This window comes from Loxodonta africana, chromosome 12 (assembly GCF_030014295.1).
Source record: "Loxodonta africana isolate mLoxAfr1 chromosome 12, mLoxAfr1.hap2, whole genome shotgun sequence".
Taxonomy (NCBI): Eukaryota; Metazoa; Chordata; class Mammalia; order Proboscidea; family Elephantidae; genus Loxodonta; species Loxodonta africana.
Genome location: NC_087353.1, coordinates 81,552,727 through 81,571,183, shown reverse-complemented (window position 1 = coordinate 81,571,183; position 18,457 = coordinate 81,552,727). Strand labels below are relative to the sequence as shown.

General features: G+C 40.8%; 1 protein-coding gene across 1 annotated transcript in view; it reads right to left on the bottom strand.

The window, feature by feature from the left end:
- Nucleotides 1-14,229, bottom strand: part of LCMT1 (leucine carboxyl methyltransferase 1) — a 71,789-nt gene extending 57,560 nt beyond the window's left edge. The window contains exons 1-3 of the mRNA XM_003418826.4: nucleotides 13,914-14,229; nucleotides 3,340-3,431; nucleotides 1,374-1,495 (exon numbers count right to left, since the gene is read on the bottom strand). Of these exons, the coding sequence (XP_003418874.1) occupies nucleotides 1,374-1,495; nucleotides 3,340-3,431; nucleotides 13,914-14,026 (327 nt within the window). The 5' untranslated portion in view covers nucleotides 14,027-14,229. The remainder of the gene's footprint in view (nucleotides 1-1,373; nucleotides 1,496-3,339; nucleotides 3,432-13,913) is intronic.
- Between the last annotated feature and the right edge of the window lie 4,228 nt (nucleotides 14,230-18,457).

Genomic DNA, 18,457 nt, shown 5'->3' with positions numbered 1-18,457 from the left:
TAATTAGTGAAATCTTTGTAGGAAAAAGGTTTGGCAGTAGGAACCCAGCCGAGGAATCAAAGAACAGAGCTTTAGTCCTGCTTTCTGCCACTAAAGAAGCTTAAGTTTCCTTTTCCGTTAGTGAGTGTATTTATACCTGCTCTCAATCTGTAACAGGGCAGTTATGGGATCACATTCCAGAATGGCTACAAAAGGGCTCTATATCATATTATCATGACCCAGCCCTGTAAATCTCCAAATTTCACCTAAGATACCTATGGGGTAAAGGACCTACTTTTACCCTTAAAGGTGGTCCTTGTCCTTGACCCTTGGAGTAATTGGGATGCCTTGGCCTGGGACTCCCAGACCATCCTTGAGGATTTGTGCTGTTACTGAGGGCTGGCCAAATAAGAAAAGACTCGCCTAGAACACTAAGGCTCAGGGGGCTTCCTGGTCGATGAGGACATATGATCTCAGAAGGGTAGCACATCCCTTGGGACATGGAAGCTCCACATTGGGAATCAGCCCAGATTTCAACCTATGTGTCTCTTCATTTGTTTGCTTTTTGGCTATAATAAATCTGTAGTCTTAAGTATGACATACTTTCCAAGAATTCTGTAAACCATTCCAGGGAGTTATTGAACCCAAAGGGCAGTGGCAGCCAGCAAGTCAGAGAGTAAGGATGCCATGTGGACTCTGAGCTTGTAGCTAGCATCATGAAGGGATAGTGGAAAACCAGCCCCAAATTTGTGGCCATTAGGTCAGAAGGTTGAGATGTCATGTGGACTCCCCAAACTTGCAGCTGGCATCTGCCTATTTGGCAGCCTGAAGGATAGTGTCCTTTCAACTTGTAAGCGCTGACCTAGCCCCAGGTATCTAGGTCAGAGAGAGACAGAGAGAGTGCTGTAGCGGTGGCTGGAGACAAGGATGGAGAAGTAGGAATATGAGTGTACTGGATCAATCCGCACATTTTAGGGACTGGATTCATGCTGATCTTTACCACACAATGCCATTATGCTGACATTAAAATCCTAGTTATCGTCAAAATTGCAAATGCATTTGGCTCTTTGTTCCAGCAATTCCACTGGTGGAATTTTTCTCCTGATGTTTCTACACATGCAAAGAAAACTCTACACATGGATAATTATTATAGCCCTGTTTGTAATAGCAAAAGATCAGAAACAGTCTATAAATGTCCACAACTAGTCCAGTATATAAATAAAGTATTGTACTGATGGTGGATGTGGAGGGCTAGGCAGATGGGGGCCAGGTGTGGGAGGAGAGAGGATAGTACTGCATACCTTTTAATATATTTTTAAATTTTTGAGCTATGTGAACATCTTCAAAAATTAAATTTAAACAATTGGTTGCCAGGAAGGGGAGATCTCACTTACCTTTAACTTCCAGAAAGTGGTATCCATCCCAGCCCCAAGATTTAGAATTTGACAACGACATTCTGTCTTCTGTAGAAATGCCTTTATAAGCTGACTGACACCATGAACTCGAGCAAAATATCCTAAAAGAAGGCCAGGGAAACAAGCTATCACACAATGACAACAGAAATAACCCCTGCAAAGCCCAGTACAACAGAAGAGGAAAGCATAAAACATCTGCCCTTCTCCAGAGTCAGATTTATCTGTAGACTTTATGGGAGAGACAGCAACTTTCAAATTCTCATCTTTTTCTTTTAAAAAAGTGGTTTGGACCAAAGTAGGGACAATCTGTTTAATGGAAGAAATACCTACCTACCTATTAGAACATAATCTAAGAAAATAAAGTGTCCTGTAACTTTAGGTATGAAAGCAACTGTTTCACATCAAAATATCTGATCCAAATGTTCCCCTTGGAAATATTCTCTTTATGGCTAAAGAGAAGGCTACTCAGTACTCTGGTGAAACTCAAAACTGTGAGAACATACAGAAAATAGTATCTTAGGTCAGGAAACTGGGCAGTGAATGTTAAAATAAAGAAGTCACATATCTTATCATGTTCCTTTCATCTCCACCTTGAATAAAGTCTTTATATAAAATGGCATCACAGACTACAGGTGGCACAAGAAAACAGTCACCTAATAAAATTACTTGATTAGGTTTGGGGTGGGCAGTGGGGATAAGGCAGTGGGAAATAAAGAAGAAAGAAAACAAAGTCTGTGTTCTAGAATCATGCCGCTCAAAGCGTGAGAGTGAACTGTTTGTGACCAGTATGTGACTCTCTTAGGATCACAAATTGAGAGTAGCATTTACAAACTTTTACTGCAATTTGACAGAGTAATTTTAAGTGTGCTGAATCCACTAAAAATTGGGCTTGTATTTGCATATCTTTTTAAATGTATTTTTTTAGTAAATCGTTTTTATTGTATTTTTACAGGAATATCATCCATGATGCATTGGATACTGAAAAGAAAAAAAAAAAAAAAAAGAGCTTTCCTCACACAATGTTTGGGAGGCAATCTCCTACTGGTTGCAGGTCCTCAATCTAGAGATCCAAACCCAGGAAGAGGAAGGAGGAAGAAGGCAGGCTGACATGCTGTCCTGGAGCACTATGTAGTCCCCACGGCTGCACCTACTAGGAAAATGTGCTTCAAGAGCACAGGAAGAATTGCAGCCTCTTTGCCAGGTCTTGCCCAATTCTCGTTGATTCCAGGTTTCACACCCCACCTCCCCCCCACAAAAGACCCTGCTTTAAATTTTCTTTGTATCCTTTTTAGGTAACTTATTTTTACATAAGTTACCTAAAAGGAATCATCTTTAGGGCCATGATTCTCTGCACACACAAGAATTATGGTCCTTCGGTTAATTTCTGGAGCCCTCGTAGCTCAGTGGTCAAGAGCCTGGCTGCTCACCAAAAGGTCGGCAGTTTGAATCCACCAGCTGCTCCTTGGAAACCTTATGTGGCAGTTTTACTCTGTCCTATAGGGTCGCCTAGGAGTTGGAATCGACTCGACAGCAATGGGGTTTTTTTTTTTCAGTCGCGTCAATTTCTAAATTACACAGAGAATGCGTCATGCTCTTGTCTCAAATCTTTTAACTTGCTTGGTGGTGATTACCTGCAGAGCCTAATAATAATGTTACTGACTAACCCTCTAATAAGGCAACAAATAGTTCATAGTAAATGAGATAATAACTGGCTTCTAAACATACAAAAATAATGTTCAGTCTCACCTATAAATAAAATAAAAATAAGATACCTTTTTTTATCATATTAACAAAGATTAAGTTTGCTGAGGCTGTGGGGAAATAAGCACTTTCATATACTGTTGGAAAGAGTGCACTCAAACGCTCCATACAAATGAATTCTTAAAACCTCAGGCCTCTTGGTGGATGAGAACACACTGGAGGTGGGAAGCGGGAGGTCACTTGCCTCTGTTAATTTCTGGAGCCTTCCTCTCTTTGGACAATCTCACAAAATGCTGGATGTAAGGGTCGTGCCAGTAGCCAATGCTTACTGCAAACCTGAAAGAGACAAAGAAGGAGGCACAGCTAATATGGAGTAGTAGGCTCAGCCAAGGCCCCACTGTAAAGTTCCCAGGGACCAGGTCAAGAGTCCAGAGGAAAATCATCATGTTCAAATGGCCAAAAATGGGACATTTAGTGCCCCATTAAAAATTTAAACGGGATCATCCATCCATCTTCATATCTGCATTCCACTGCCTGTCACATTTCCCACAGTGGTCATTTCTCACACCTCTTTCCTCATATCCCTAATTCCTTCCCCAAATCCCAATCGATAAATAACCTCACCTCATACTTCATATTTTACTACCGTTTATTATCTCTGCCTGCTCACTGGCCAAAACTTGTCCGTCAATTCCACTCAACCAAAAATTCTGTGCCTAGAAGAAGAGACACCCCGAAATATTTGGCAAATATCACCATTTTCTATTTAAGTAATTCTCCTGACTCTGTATTATATGGTAGTCATTTTACTTCCACTAGGGAGATTACAGGGGGGAAGCAAGGACAAAGTAAACAAAATAGCTACATTACAACCAGGAACATGCTCAGGTAGCCTGAACTCTCTCTACCCCAGACTTAGAATGTGTTAGTGCTCCAAGTCTGGGAGCTGAGCCCAAGTCTGGATCTCACTAGAAACCTGGCAACCCTGAGTGGAATCTGCTTTTTTTTTTTTTTAACTTTTATTGAGTTTCAAGTGAACGTTGGAATCTGCTTTGGGACAACTGAGAAGAGACCTGGATCTCTGAGGCCTCTAGGAGCCTGAAGCCTACTCTACCTCTCTAAGTAATTTTGGAAGATAATAAATTTCTTTGCGGCTAAATCCACTTGATTTAGGCTTCTATTACCTGCAACACAAAGCATTCTAAATGATACTTTCAGTAATACAGCTATTTCCATGTTGCTTGATTAGTACACTGAAATTTAAGGTGTGTATATATATTTTATTTCCCAGTTAGATTCTGACCTCCCAGAAGCAAATACCGTATCTTTTCTTTTCATTGTGTCTACCGACAAGGTTTACTACTGCCTTGACAACAATAGGTGCTGAATTCTCTATACACTGGTCTCCCAAAGTCTCTCTCATCCATGTTTGCATATCCATAGACACCCAGAAGGAAGCATATTAACTGAAAGGTTTATGTTTAACTACTCAACTCAGCAGCTCATCACAGACACACACACAACACACTAATGAACACAATTTGCTATAAACCCAAACTGTCCAAGGAAAACAGCAGATTCTCAAAGCTGTACATTAACAAACTTGCCTAGCTATTTAAAATGGGGTTTTTCAAACAGTGAGTTTTGACCCATTCATGTCACGAAATCCATGCAATAGTTTGTGAATCTGCATTTATTTAAAACAATGAAGTAGAACAGAATAAAACAGAAAATATCAGCGTTCATCACAGACGGTTCCATGAAATTTTCATTTCAGGTGTATGTTGTGAAGTGCCATGAAAAATGTATTTTCTCACTGTGGATGGCAGACAGAAAAGGCTGATAAAACACTGATTTCAAAAAGATCATGTACTGCCATCTAGTGGTAAAGCTGTATTTGCAGTTAACAAAAAAAAGGTGGTGGCGCAATGGTTAAGCTCTTGGCCGCTAACAGAAAGGACAGTGGTAGCCCATCCAGCAGCTCCGCAGAGGAAAAAAGACCTGGCGGTCTGCTCCTGTAAAGACTGCAGCCTAGGAAGCCCTGTGGGGCAGCTCTACTCGTCCTATAGGGCTGCTATGAGTGGGAATCGAGTTGATGGCACACAATAACACTAATGAGCCCTGGTGGCGCAAGGGTTAAATGCCTGGCTGCTAAACAAAAGGAGAAAAGCCTGGCAATCAGCTTCTGGAAAGACTGCCACTGTGTGGCACTGAGTGGATTCCTACTCATAGTGACCCTACAGGACAGAGTAGAACTGCTCCATAGGGTTTCCTAAGTAGCAGTCTTTACAGGAGCAGATCCCAGGTCTTCCCCCCCGCACCTCCCCCCACCCCGTGGAGCCACTGAGTGAGTTCCTACTGCTGACCTTTCTGTTAGCAGCCAAGAGCTTGACCACTGTACCAGCACCCTTTTTTCTTCAACTGCAAATACAACTTTACCACTAGATGGTAGCACATGATCTTTCTGAAATCAGTGTTTATCAGTCTTTCTGCCTGCCACCAACAGTGAGAAAATACATTTTTCATGGCACTCACTCCACAGCATACACCTGAAATGAAAGTTTCATGAAATAATCTGTGATGAAAGCAGTCTTTATGGGAGCCGAGTGCCAGGTCTTTTGCAGAGTGGTTGGTGGGTTCTAACCACCAACTTTTTGGTTAGCAGCCAAGCACTTAACCACTGCGCCACCAGGGCTCCTACTGAAAAGATTACAGGCTAGTAAACCCTATGCGGCAGTTCTATTCTGTCACATAGGGTCACTATGAGTCAAAAATCGACTTGATGGCACCTAACACCAGTAACTGCATTGAGGAGAGCACTTACCCCACAGTTTCTGTGTTTGAAGGGGATTTAGAAACAATCTAGTCAACCCCAACATCAAGTATAAGAATCCTTTCAACAACATCAAGTTGCTGCTTCCCTACACCCACAAGGAAGGCACTCACTCCACCGCTAACAGCTCTGGTCGAAGCTGATCAATCTGTCTCCCTCTAAGTGCTCCCTGGAGCCCTGGTGGCGCAGTGGTTAAGAGCTTGGCTGCTAACCAAAAGGTCGGCAGTTTGAATCCACCAGGCACTCCTTGGAAACCCTATGGGGCAGTTCTACTCTGTCCTATAGGGTTGTTATGAGTGGGAATCGACTCAATGGCAATGGGTCAGTTAAGTGCTCCCTTTGGGCTCATTACTGCCCTCTTGGGTAATAAGGAACAAGTTCTATTCCTCTCAACTGTCAGTCAGTTTAATGATATTGGTCCAGTCATGCAATATTTCTGCAGTGCCTACTATGTGCTAGGCACTGGGGATACAGTGGTGAAGAAGACAGAGAAGAGAGAAAAAAACAATTAAAAGGTGATGACAAATGGAACAATCAGAACACAAAGAGAATGCTGACAGACTGTGAAAAATTTAACTAATGTCACTGAACAATTTGTGTGGAAATTGTCAGATGGGAACCTAACTTGCTATGTAAACTTTCACCAAAAACACAATATTATTATTAAAAAAAAAAGATAACAAATGAATGAAGAATATGAATAGAATAGAGGACAATTTTAGAGAAGGTGCAGAGGGAAGGCCTCTCTGGAGAGGACAGCCAAGTTGAGCTCAGGAGAATGGGAGAAAGCCAGTTATGCAAGAGGTGTTCCAGACAGGAGGAACAGCAGACAATGTTCTGGGGCGGGAACAGACTTGGATGGAGTGTTTCAGTAGCAGAAAGAAGACATGGGAGTGGAGGAAGGAGAAATGCTGGAGAACAGTAATAAAAGAGAAGACAACAGGGAAGGCAGTTGGAGAGAGGACCCAGAGGGCCTTGCAAGAGTCTGGAACTGATCTCAAGAGCACACTGTGATTGTTCCGAGAGGAGCAGTAGTACAGAAAGGGTAGTGAGATGCAAACATACATAATGCAAATATACCCAATGTGATGGCTAGGATTGTGTGTCAACTTGGCTGGGCCATGATTCTCAGTCTTTTGGCAATTGTATAATGTTGTGTTCACTTCCCTGTGATCGGCAGGTCAGGGAGCAGGGCTTTTGCTTGCAGGCTGTGATATGTGATCACCCCCATGATGGAATCTGCTGAGTGGTACTGGGAGATGGGGCCTGTGGCAGCTCACTGCCCCCTCAGCCTTCATCTCTCTGCCCTCCACCACCTGCTTCCTTCCTGCTCACCTCACAAGGCTCTGGCTTGCTCTGGATTCAGCAGCTGTCTCTTGTTGTCTGACCTCCGGTTCTTGGGACTTGAGATAACAGCTTACTTGTCAATCTTGGGATTCATCAATCTTCACAGCCTGCAAGGTAGAGTCCTGCTCCCCAACCTGCCGATCTTGGGTTCACCAGCCCCTGCAGCTACACGTCAATCAGGAGAAACCTTGCAAACTTGCCTGCTGATCTTGGAATCCGTCAACCTTCATAGCCTGTGAGCAGGAGCCCTGCTCTCCGACCTGCCAATCTTAGGTTCCCCAGCTTCGGTGGCTGCGTGAATTGGGAGAGGCCTCTATCCTGATCCACAGACTTGGGATGTTCCAGCCTCTACAACCGTGTGAGCTGTAAATCTCTCCGTATCTATATTTATACTCTTTACTGGTTTTACATCTCTAGAGAACCCAGCCTGAGACCCCCAAACACTAATTTTCATCACTTACTTCTTCCTAATGTTTCTAATATTTGTCTCTTTCCATTCTTCAAATTTAGATGATTGTCAGTGGTTTCTACACCTCAGGAGAAAGAGGATCTCACTGTTTTGCATATTAGAGTAGCAAAGGTAAAAAAGAAAAATTTACAACACAGTATCGGGATAAGCAGAATGAATGTGACAGGAGTACCGTTATTGCCACAGATGGGAGACTGGAAGGAAAGATGAACCCTATGTTTCAGAATTCAAAGGCCATTCATTGGAGATGAACTGACTGAACTGCAGCATATCCATAAAACAAAATACTAACCCATCATTTAAAATATCAACTAGAAAAATTAGACATGGAAAGATGTTCAAGATATACCATTAAGAGAAAAAGGTAAGATCGAATATATGTACTGTGTTTCCCCACAAATACACTTATGTGTCTCTATATTGGACAGAGCATTACGAGGGGATTGGTACCAAAATATTCTCAGTGATTATCTCTGAGATTTCTTGTGTTTATTTTTTTAATTTATCTACATTTTCTAAGTTTTCTACACTATGTGCTATATTTCATCAAATCTAAGACACTGTCAATTTTAAGCTATACCAACAAGAAAGGAAAAAAAAAAACCAAAAAATTGCCAAATAAAACTAACAGTGCTTTTTCTCATCACTTAGAAATTTAATTTTGTGGCTATTGAAAAAGCTCCTTTAGACTTATTTAGATAGATGGTTATCAGATATCTCTCCTGTATACCCAGAAAAGGGAAAACAAAAAGTAAAAGAAAATTGGCTAAGTCTTCACTTCCAGCATATGTCAGTTTCCATACAATATCAACCTTTGTGCCATGAAAGCTGTTACAAATTCAGCCTTTCTTAAGCCATCGACCCTCATTCTATAAATTTTTTTAATTATAGTTTAAAATATATATCATAAAATTTGCCATTTTAACTATACAAAGCATACAATTGAATATATAACTATATATATAGTTATATATATGCGTGTGTATATATAGATGTATATAGTTATGTAGTTATCGTGGTTTTGATTTGCATTTCCCTAGTGACTAATGAGGAGTCCCTGGACAGTGCAAACGGAAGTTCAGTCTACCCAGAGGTGTCCTGGAAGAAAGGCCTGGCAATCTACTTCCAAAAAATCAGCCTTTGAAAACCCTATGAAGCACAGTTCTACTCTGACACACATGGGCTTATTTCTGGGCCCTCAATTCTATTCCTTTGGTCTATACGTCGTCAATCCTCATGCCAGCACAACACTAATTTGATTCCTATAGCTTTGTGGGAAGTTTTGAAATTGGAAAGTACGAGTTCTCCTACTTTTTCCTTCTTTTTTCAAGATTGTTTTAGCTACTCCGGGCCCCTTGTAATTCCATACAAATGAGGACTGGCTTTTCCATTTCTGCAAAAGAAAGCAGCTAGGATTTTGATAGGGATTGTGTTGAATCTTTAGATTGCTTTGCGTTGTAAGGTATGTTTTCCATTTATGTAAGTCTTCTTTAACTTCTATCGCCAATGTTTCGGTTTCAGTGTACAAGTCTTTCACCTCCCTGGTGAAATTATTCCTAGGTATTTTATTCTTTTAGACGTTCTTGTAAACGCAGTTGTTTTAATTTCTGTTTGGGATTGCTCACTGCCAGTATATAAAAATGTCACTGATTTTTGTGCGTTGATCTTGTACCCTGAAACTTTGTTGAATTTATTTATTATCTCCCCTAGCTTTCTTGTGGATTCTTTGGGGTTTTCTATACACAGGATCATATCATCTGCAAACAGAAATAGTTTTACTTCTTCCTTTCTCAACTGGATGCCTCTAATTTTTCTTCCCTAATTGCTCTTTTTTTTTTTTTAATTGCTCTGGCTAGAATTTCCAGTACAATGCTGAAAGGCAGTGCTGAAAGCAGGCATACTTATCTTGTTCCTGATTTTACAGGGAAAGCTTTCAGTCTTTCTCCACTGAGTATGATGTCAGTTGTAGGTTTTCCAAAAATATCCTTTATCATATGGAGCAATGTCCTTTCTATTCCCAATTTGTTAAGTGTTTTTATCATGAAAGAGTGTTGGATTTGTCAAATGCCTTTTCTGCATCAATTAAGATGATCATGTGAGTCCCCCCTCCCCCCTGGTTCCATTAATGTGGTATATTACATTGATTTTCTCATCTTGAATCATGCTTCCATTACTGGAATAAATCTCATTTGGTCGTGGTGTATAATCCTTTAATATGCTGTTGGATACACTTTGCTAGTATTTTCTTGAGAATTTCTGCACTTATATTTTTGAGGGATATTGGTCAGTAATTTACATTTCTTGTGGTGTTTTCATATTATGGTAATGCTGACCTCATAAAATTAGCTAGTGTTACCTCCTATTCTATTTTTGGAAGAGTTTTAGGATTTGTGTTAATTCTCCTGTAAGTGTTTGATAGAATCACCAGCGAAGTCATTTGGTCCTAGAATCTTTGTTGGGAGGCATTTGATTACTCATTCAATCTCTTCATTTGTTATAGGTCTGTTGAGATTTTTATTTCTTCTTGAGTCAGTTTAGGTAATTTTTGCATTTTCTAGAAATTTATCCATTTCATTTAGATTATCTAATTTGTATAAAATTGTTCATAGTACCCTCTAATAATCCTTTTTATTTCTGTAAAGAATCTCTGTAAAGCAGTAATGTCCTCACTTTCATTTCTGATTTTAGTTATTTGCGTCTTTCTTTTTTGTTAGTCTAGCTAAACATCTGTCAATGTTATTAATCTTTTCAAAGAACCAACTTTTGGTTTTGTTGATTCTCTTGATGGTTTTTCAACTCCCTATTTCATTTACCTCTGCTCTGATATTTATTATTTCCTTCTTTCTGCTAGCTTTGGGTTTAGTTTGCTCCTCTTTTTCCAGTTACTCAATGTGTAAAGTTAGTTACTGATTTGAAATCTTTGTTCTTTTTTATGTAGGCATTTACAACTACGAACTCCCATTTGAGGTCTGCCTTCGCTGCATCCTGTAAGCTTTGGTATGATTGTCAGTGGAGGCTTGTGTGTTGCTATGATGCTGATCAGGTTTTAGCAGTGCTTCCAGACTAAGATGGACTAGAAAGAAAGGCCTGGTGATCTACTTCCGAAAAACCAGCCAACAAAAACCCTATGGATCACAACTGTCTCATCTGCAACCAATCATGGTGATGGTGAGGGAACAGCAGCCTTTCGTTGCATTGTGCAGGGGGTCACCATGATCAGGGGTCAACTCAACAGCAGCTAACAATAACAAAAACAGTTATGCTATTTATCTGTACTTTTCTGTGTGTACAAATTATTTTATAACTAATTTACTTTTTCTTGAGTAAGCAAGTTTGCAAAGAACATTACCATTATTAAATAAACCAATATAACAGTATTCCATAAAACAGTCCTTAATGTGATACTAAAAGGAATTTTATTTCCTTCTGATAATTTTAATGGAATTTCAGATTCTCAATGCAAATAGCAGTTAATATGAGAAAAGTCATTTCTAATCCCACAGTGCTACAGATGTACACAGCATAAAGTGCATGAATTTATTTGGCCAATATCAACTGAAAGCTGGAGAGGAAATAATGGTAAGTGTAATCCATTTAAGTTCACAAACTTTATCAGGGACTGCCTCCGAGCCTTCAGGACCTTTGCATTTATTCATCTATTTACTTAAATTTAAATAAATCTATTTACTTATATTTAAGTACATCTATTTACTTACACTTAAATCTATTTACTTATATTTAAGTAAACCTCTTTACTTATATTTAAGTAAACTGCTCTGCTTATATTTAAGTAAATCGATTTACTTACATATACTTAAGTAAATTGATTTACTTATATTTAAGTAGATCAATTTATTTACCTACTTACTTTAACCAATCACCAGTAACTTCTCTATGTCAGACATTGTTCTTTGCGCTTTACTAATATTAAATATCATTTAATCTTCACAATCATCCTGTGAGGTAGGTATTACTACCATCTCCATCTGACATATTAAGAAACTGATGCACAAAATAGATTAGTAACTTTGCAAAGTTTAGACACCTAGTAAGTGGCAGAGCTAGGATCAGTCTGACAGTGTTTGGTTCTAGATTCCATGCTCTAAGTCACTATGCTTTGTCTCCATGAACTCACAAAAATCTGGTTTAATTCAGAACTCTAGTTTTCCCCACTTTACATCACACATCAAGCATATATGGCCCCAGCCTCCTTCTCCAGCCTCCAGGGCATTCTTTCAGTTCCTCTAACAGTCCATAGGCCTTCCTTGCTGTAGCTGTAGCCACAACCTGAACAGTCTCCTAAACTCTTTCATTTAGGCTTGTCTGCTCAATTTAAAACCACTGACTAAGTTATAAGCCCTTATGCATTGCTGGTGGGAATGCAAAATGGTACAGCCATTGTGGAAAACCGTATGGTGGTTCCTCAAAAAACTACAGTAGAGCTGCTATATGACCCAGCAATTCCACCCCTAGGTATATATACCCTAGGGATCTAATAGAAGCAACACAGACATATGCACACCTCTGTTCATTGCACCTATTCACAATAGCAAAAAGACAGAAATAATCTAAGTGCCCATCAACAGATGACTGGATAAACAAAATGTGGTATGTACGTACAATGGAATACTACTCAGCGATACAGAAAAATGAGTTCCTGCAACACCTTTCGACATGGATGAACCAGAGGACATTATGTCGAGTGAAATAATCAAACACACAAATAAATAGCATATGTCCTCACTTTTATGAAATGATGAGTAGGTAAATATAAACTAAAGTTCATTAGTGGTTACCAGGGGTGGGGGTGGGAAGAGGAAGAAGTACTCCCTAGGCAGTAGTCATTTTTTGTTTATAGAAATGGGAAAGGTGGCACTGAATACGGGTGAGGTTTGCCTAGCTTGACTGACGTAAGTGATGTCAATAAGCTGTACATATAGAGAAAAGAGATCCATGTGCAAACGCTAGGTTGTGTATGGTTTTGCAACAATAACAGCAACCAAAAAGAAAATAGGGGTGGGCTACAGATGCTGGTACTAATTAGACATCACCAGTCACCTCATGGGTTTAGTGTGCTTTAGAGTTTGAGTGCTTAGACTGTGGTCTTCTGGGACAATCCAGTCAACTGGCATCGTATAGTCCTTAAAGTTTATGTTCTACCTCCCAGTATGGTGAGTAATGTCTGAGGTCTTAAAAGCTACGAGCAGCCATCTAGGGTACAACTATTGGTCTGAAACAAAAGGGAAAGGAGGAAACTCAAGAATCAGAGAAGGAACTAATTGTCTACACAAACCACTGCCTCCTCCACTTTCAGACCAGAAGAACTACATGGTGTCCAGCTTCCACTACTGAACTTTGCTATCAGGAGCACAATAGATGAATCCTGATAAAAAGGGAGAAAAATGTGGAACAGAACTTCAAATTCTTAAAGAATCCAGACTTCCTGGACCTACTGAGGTTGGAGAAGTCCTGGGGACTATGGCCCTGAGTTGCTCTTCAAACCCTGAATCTAAACTATCTCCTGAAGCCACCTTTAAACTAGGTAACAGTTTAGCACAAAAAATAAAGATTGTCACCCTTCAGTATTGTGTTTATTTAAATAGAAATTATCTATATAAGAGCAAACAGTCAATAGCTATTTTAAAGCATAGATGAGAGGGCTGGGGGGCAGTGGCGGCGGGGGTGGGGGGAAGGGAGATTAAGAAATGGAAGTGAGAAATAAGGAGAATGCTAACAGAATGTGAAGAAAGTAAACAACGTCACTGATCATTACGTCTAAAAACCCTGAAATGGGAGCGGATTTTGCTGTGTGTATTTTTACTAAAAAAAAAAGACTGTTGCTATTAGTTGTCTCACGTCGATCGCACCAGGAAGACTTTAGCTCCAAAAAGGCTGAGAACACGTCTGCCTGGTTTAGCGCAGTATCCCCAATCACAGAATGCCCAAAGCTGACACTGTGCCTGCTGGCACACTGCAGGAGCTCAATACTTACGAAATAAATGAACCCCTCTTATGACCACTGCCCAGGTACGATGCGAGTATCGCACGAGCTGACGAATATATAGCATCCCTTTTGGGGTACGACTGTATTCTTTATGAACAGGCCCGCCTCCTACCCAGGGCCCAGCCAGCCGGGATGCCTGTCCCTAGCCCCCCACCCGACAGGCACCTCTTGCACAGGGAAGCATCTTCGCAGGTGCCGCGCACGCCATCGTCGTCAGTGTCACTGCTCAAACTGGAAGAACAGGAGGTGAGCGAGGTTCCCCTCAGGCTAGCGGCCATGGGCGTGGCGATTCCAGATTGCTGTTTCCCGCAAGAACATGGAAGCGCGGTCAGCAAGCAGCGGTAGAAGGAGCGAACCCCACGGAGAAAAAAGGACAGTACAAGCGGCTCGCCCCAGCTGGCGCGTCGCTGTAACACCGCCCACGACGGCTTCCCCAAGCAAGCTTTCCGCTTACTAGCCCCTCTGCCCAGACGCTCACTGGACAATTTCCCCGCCCCTTCATTCCTTGCCTGCGTTCATTGGAGGACTTTTTAGCCCTGCCCACATGACCCGGAAGTTTACTGAAACAGTAAAAGTGAAAAGGACGCAACAGGTGACCGCAATGCTCTCTGGGAAGTGTAGTCTTACGTGCTTTGGGAAGCCTAGTAGCGTGCTCTTGCTGGTTGGGAATTTTAATAACTAACTCAGGCCGGAGAGTGGGCAAAATCCGCAGTATTGGGGTGAAGACAAGAGAATACAGCAGGAGGAAACAGATGTAACACTCAGTCGGGGATCCAACTCAACAATTTCACAAATATTTATTGAGTGCTGACTCTGCGCAGAACATTGCAATGACTTTACACAAACCTTTGATCTTCATGATGACCCAATCAGGTGGGAATCCTTAACCCAGATTCAGAGCTAGTAGTAAAAAGGTTGCTAATTGTCCAAGATTTTTTTTTTTAATCTAAAAAATGACAGAGCCATCAGAATCTAGTCAATCCCAGATGCATTTAGAAGGATTTATAATGCTAACGGAGCCCTGGTGGCGCAGTGGTTAAGAGGTTGGTGGCTAACCAAAAGGTTCGCAGTTCGAATCCACCAGCCACTCCTTGGAAACCCTATGGGGCAGTTCTACTCTGTCCTTTAGGGTCGCTATGCTTCGGAATCGACTCGACAGCAACAAGGTATGTGTATGCACATAAATGTATATATATATATGTATGTATACATGTATATATATATGTATATATAAAGCAACATGATCTGACTCCAGAGCCGCTGCTGGCACCCACTAAGCTGTTTTGCACCTGAGGTACAGAGGTGGCCACGGTGCACTCTTATTCGCCTGTGACCGTTTGACTACATGATCAGTTATATGCATGAAAAAGTGAAGTTCATGCTATCTTGTTACTCACTTTATCTCTTTGACCTTAACCACAAGGTCCCTTTGTGTTGTTTACACCCTATGCCTTATTGGTGAAGGAGGTGAAGTATGTACTTAAATAACATCAGGGGAGGGGATTGTGACAATTGTCTGAAAGATGAGGAGAAAGCTCCAGGGAGGCTGTAGGAACATGGAAAGAAAGAAGCCTGCATACAGCAGGAGGAAAAAATAAATAGAAACAAAGGTTTACAATTGGACCCAGTTGAAAATCTAAAATTTACTAAAACATTTATGCAGGAAAAAGATGAAAGGATGCTGATTGGCTTTTGTGCCTCTGCTACTGTTGTTGTTAGGTGCCCTCAAGTTGGTCCTGACTCATAACAACCCTATGCACAACAGAAAGAAACACTGCCCGGTCCTGTGCCATCTTCACAGTTGTTGCAATGCTGGAGCCCATTGTTGCAGCCACTGCGTCAGTACATCTCGTTGAGGGGCTTCCTCTTTTTTGCTGACCCTCTACTCTACCAAGCATGATGTCCTCCTCCAGGGACTGATCCCTCCTGGTAACATGTTCTAAGTAATGAGACGTAGTCATCCCATAAGGAGCATTCTGGCTGTACCTCTTCCAAGACAGATTTGTTCGTTCTTTTGGCAGCTCGTGGTATATTCAGTATTCTTCGCCAACACCACAATTCAAAGGCGTCAATTCTTCTTCAATCTTCCTTATTTATTGTCCAGCTTTTACATGCATATGAGGCGACTGAAAACACCATGGCTTGGGTCAAGTGCACCTGAGTCCTCAAGGTGACATCTTTGCTTTTCAACACTTTAGAGAGGTCTTTTGGAGCCGATTTGCCCAATGCAATGCATCTTTTGATTTCTTGACTGCTGCTTCCATGGCTGTTGATTGTGGATCCAAGTAAAATGAAATCCTTGACAACCTCAATCTTTTCTCTGTTTATCTTGATGTTGCTTATTGGTCATTGTGAGGATTTTTTCTGTGTGTGTGTGTGTGTGTGTGCTGAGGTATAATTCATACTGAAGGCAGTGGTCTTTGATCTTCATCAGTAAGTGCTTCAAGTCCTCTTCACTTTCAGCAAGCAAGGTTGTGTCATCTGCATAACACAGGTTGTTAATGAGTCATCCTCCAATCCTGATGCCCCCTTCTTCTTCATATAGTCCAGCTTCTCAGATTATTTGCTCAGCATACAGATTGAATAGGTATGATGAAATGAAACAACCCTGACACACACCTTTCCTGACTTTAACCATGTGGTATCCCCTTGTTCTTTTCTATCTACTGCCTCTTGATCCATGTACAGATTCCTTATGAGCACAATTAAGTGTCCCATAATCTGTTGCGATCCACACAGTTGAATGTAGCGTAGTCCATGAGACACAGGTAAACATCTTTCTGGTGTTCTCTACTTTCAGCCAGGATCCATCTGATACCAGCAATGACATCCCTCGTTCCATGTCCTCTTCTAAATCCAGCTTGAATTTCTAGAAGTTCCCTGTCAGTATACTGCTGCAGCCACTTTTGAATGACATTCAGCAAAATTTTGCTTGCATATGATATTAATGATATTGTTTGATAATTTCCACATTCTCTTGGATCACCTTTCTTGGGAATAGGCATAAATATGGATTTCTTCCAGTCAGTTGGCCAGGTAGCTGTCTTCCAAATTTCTTGGCATAGACGAGTGAGCACTTCTAGCATTGTATCCATTTGTTGAAACATCTCATTTGGTATTCTATCAATTTCTGGAGCCTTGTTTTTCACCAGTGCCTTCACTGCAGCTTGTACTTCTTCCTTCAGTACCTTGGGTTCCTGACTATATGTTACCTCCTGAAATGGTTGAATACCAACCAGTTCTTTTTGGTATAGTGGCTCTGTGTATTCCTTCCATCTTCTTTTGATGCTTCCTGAGTCATATAATATTTTCCCCACAGAATCCTTCACTATTGCAACTTGAGGCTTGAATTTTTTCTTCAGTTCTTTCAGCTTAAGAAATGCTGAGTGTGTTCTTCCCTTTTGATTTTCTATTCCAGGTCTTTGCTCATGTCATTATAATACCTTACTTTGTCTTCTCCAGCTGACCTTAGAAATCTTCTGTTCATCTCTTTTACTTCATCATTTTTTCCTTTTGCTTTGGCTACTCGATGTTAAAGAGCAAGTTTCAGAGTCTCTTCTGACATCCATTTTGGTCTTTTCTTTCTCTCCTGTCTTCTTAATGACCTCTTGTTTTCTTCATGTATGATGTCCTTGATGTCATTCTACAACTTCTCTGGCGTTCGGTCATTAGTGTTCAACGTGTCAAATCTATTCTTGAAGTGGTCTCAAAATTCAGGTGAGATATACTCAAGGTCCTACTTTGGCTCTCATGGACTTGTTCTAATTTTCTTCAGTTTCATCTTGAGCTTGCATATTAGTAGTCGATGGCCTGATCCGCAGTTGGCCCCTGGCCTTGTTCTGACTGATGATACTGAGCTTTTCCATAATCTCTTTCCACAGATGTAGTCGTTTAGATTCCTGTGTGTTCCACCTGATGAGGTCCTTGTGTATAGTCACCGTTTATGTTAATGAAAAACGGTATTTGCAATGAAGAAGTCGTTGGTCTTGCAAAATTCAATCATGCAATCCCCGGCATCGTTTCTATCACCAAGGCCATATTTTCCAACTACCAATCCTTCTGTTTCCAACTTTCGCATTTCAATCACGAGTAATTATCAGTGCGTCCTGATTGCATGTTCGATCATGCAATCCTGACTGCATGTTCAATCATGCCTCTACTACAAAGGTTGAATTAACTTTAAACATCTGCTAAATATTGGCAAATTAAGTCCTTCATGGACTAAATCAACACTGGGGGAGAAATTATAGTTATACCTGGAGATGTCACTAAATTTAAATGTTGTACCCCTTATAATCTTAGGGGAGTTACTGAATATAAAATAAAACACAAATTAGTTAAGGCTTACATTAATCATCAGAAATATTGTTTTACCTAAATTCCCTACGATCGTAGCACCCATTTCCCCAAAATGGGCATTGGCACTGATCTAATGAGTAATAAAATAAAATTAAGTCATTGGCACTTACAAATTAGCTTGACAAAATGGCGACCCATGGACTCTGCAGTTAAAATAGTTGATATGGCCCAATGTAAATTAAAATAGGGCCTTCAAGAATCAAAACTTATTATATAAGACCTAGTGGAGGGGTGATTATACATTTAGTGGCCCAAAGTTGCCTGTCCTTAAATCTGCAAAGAATGAATGGCACTTTATGGTGGATTACTGCAACCTTAATGCTGTGAACCCATCCATTAAGGCCCCCATA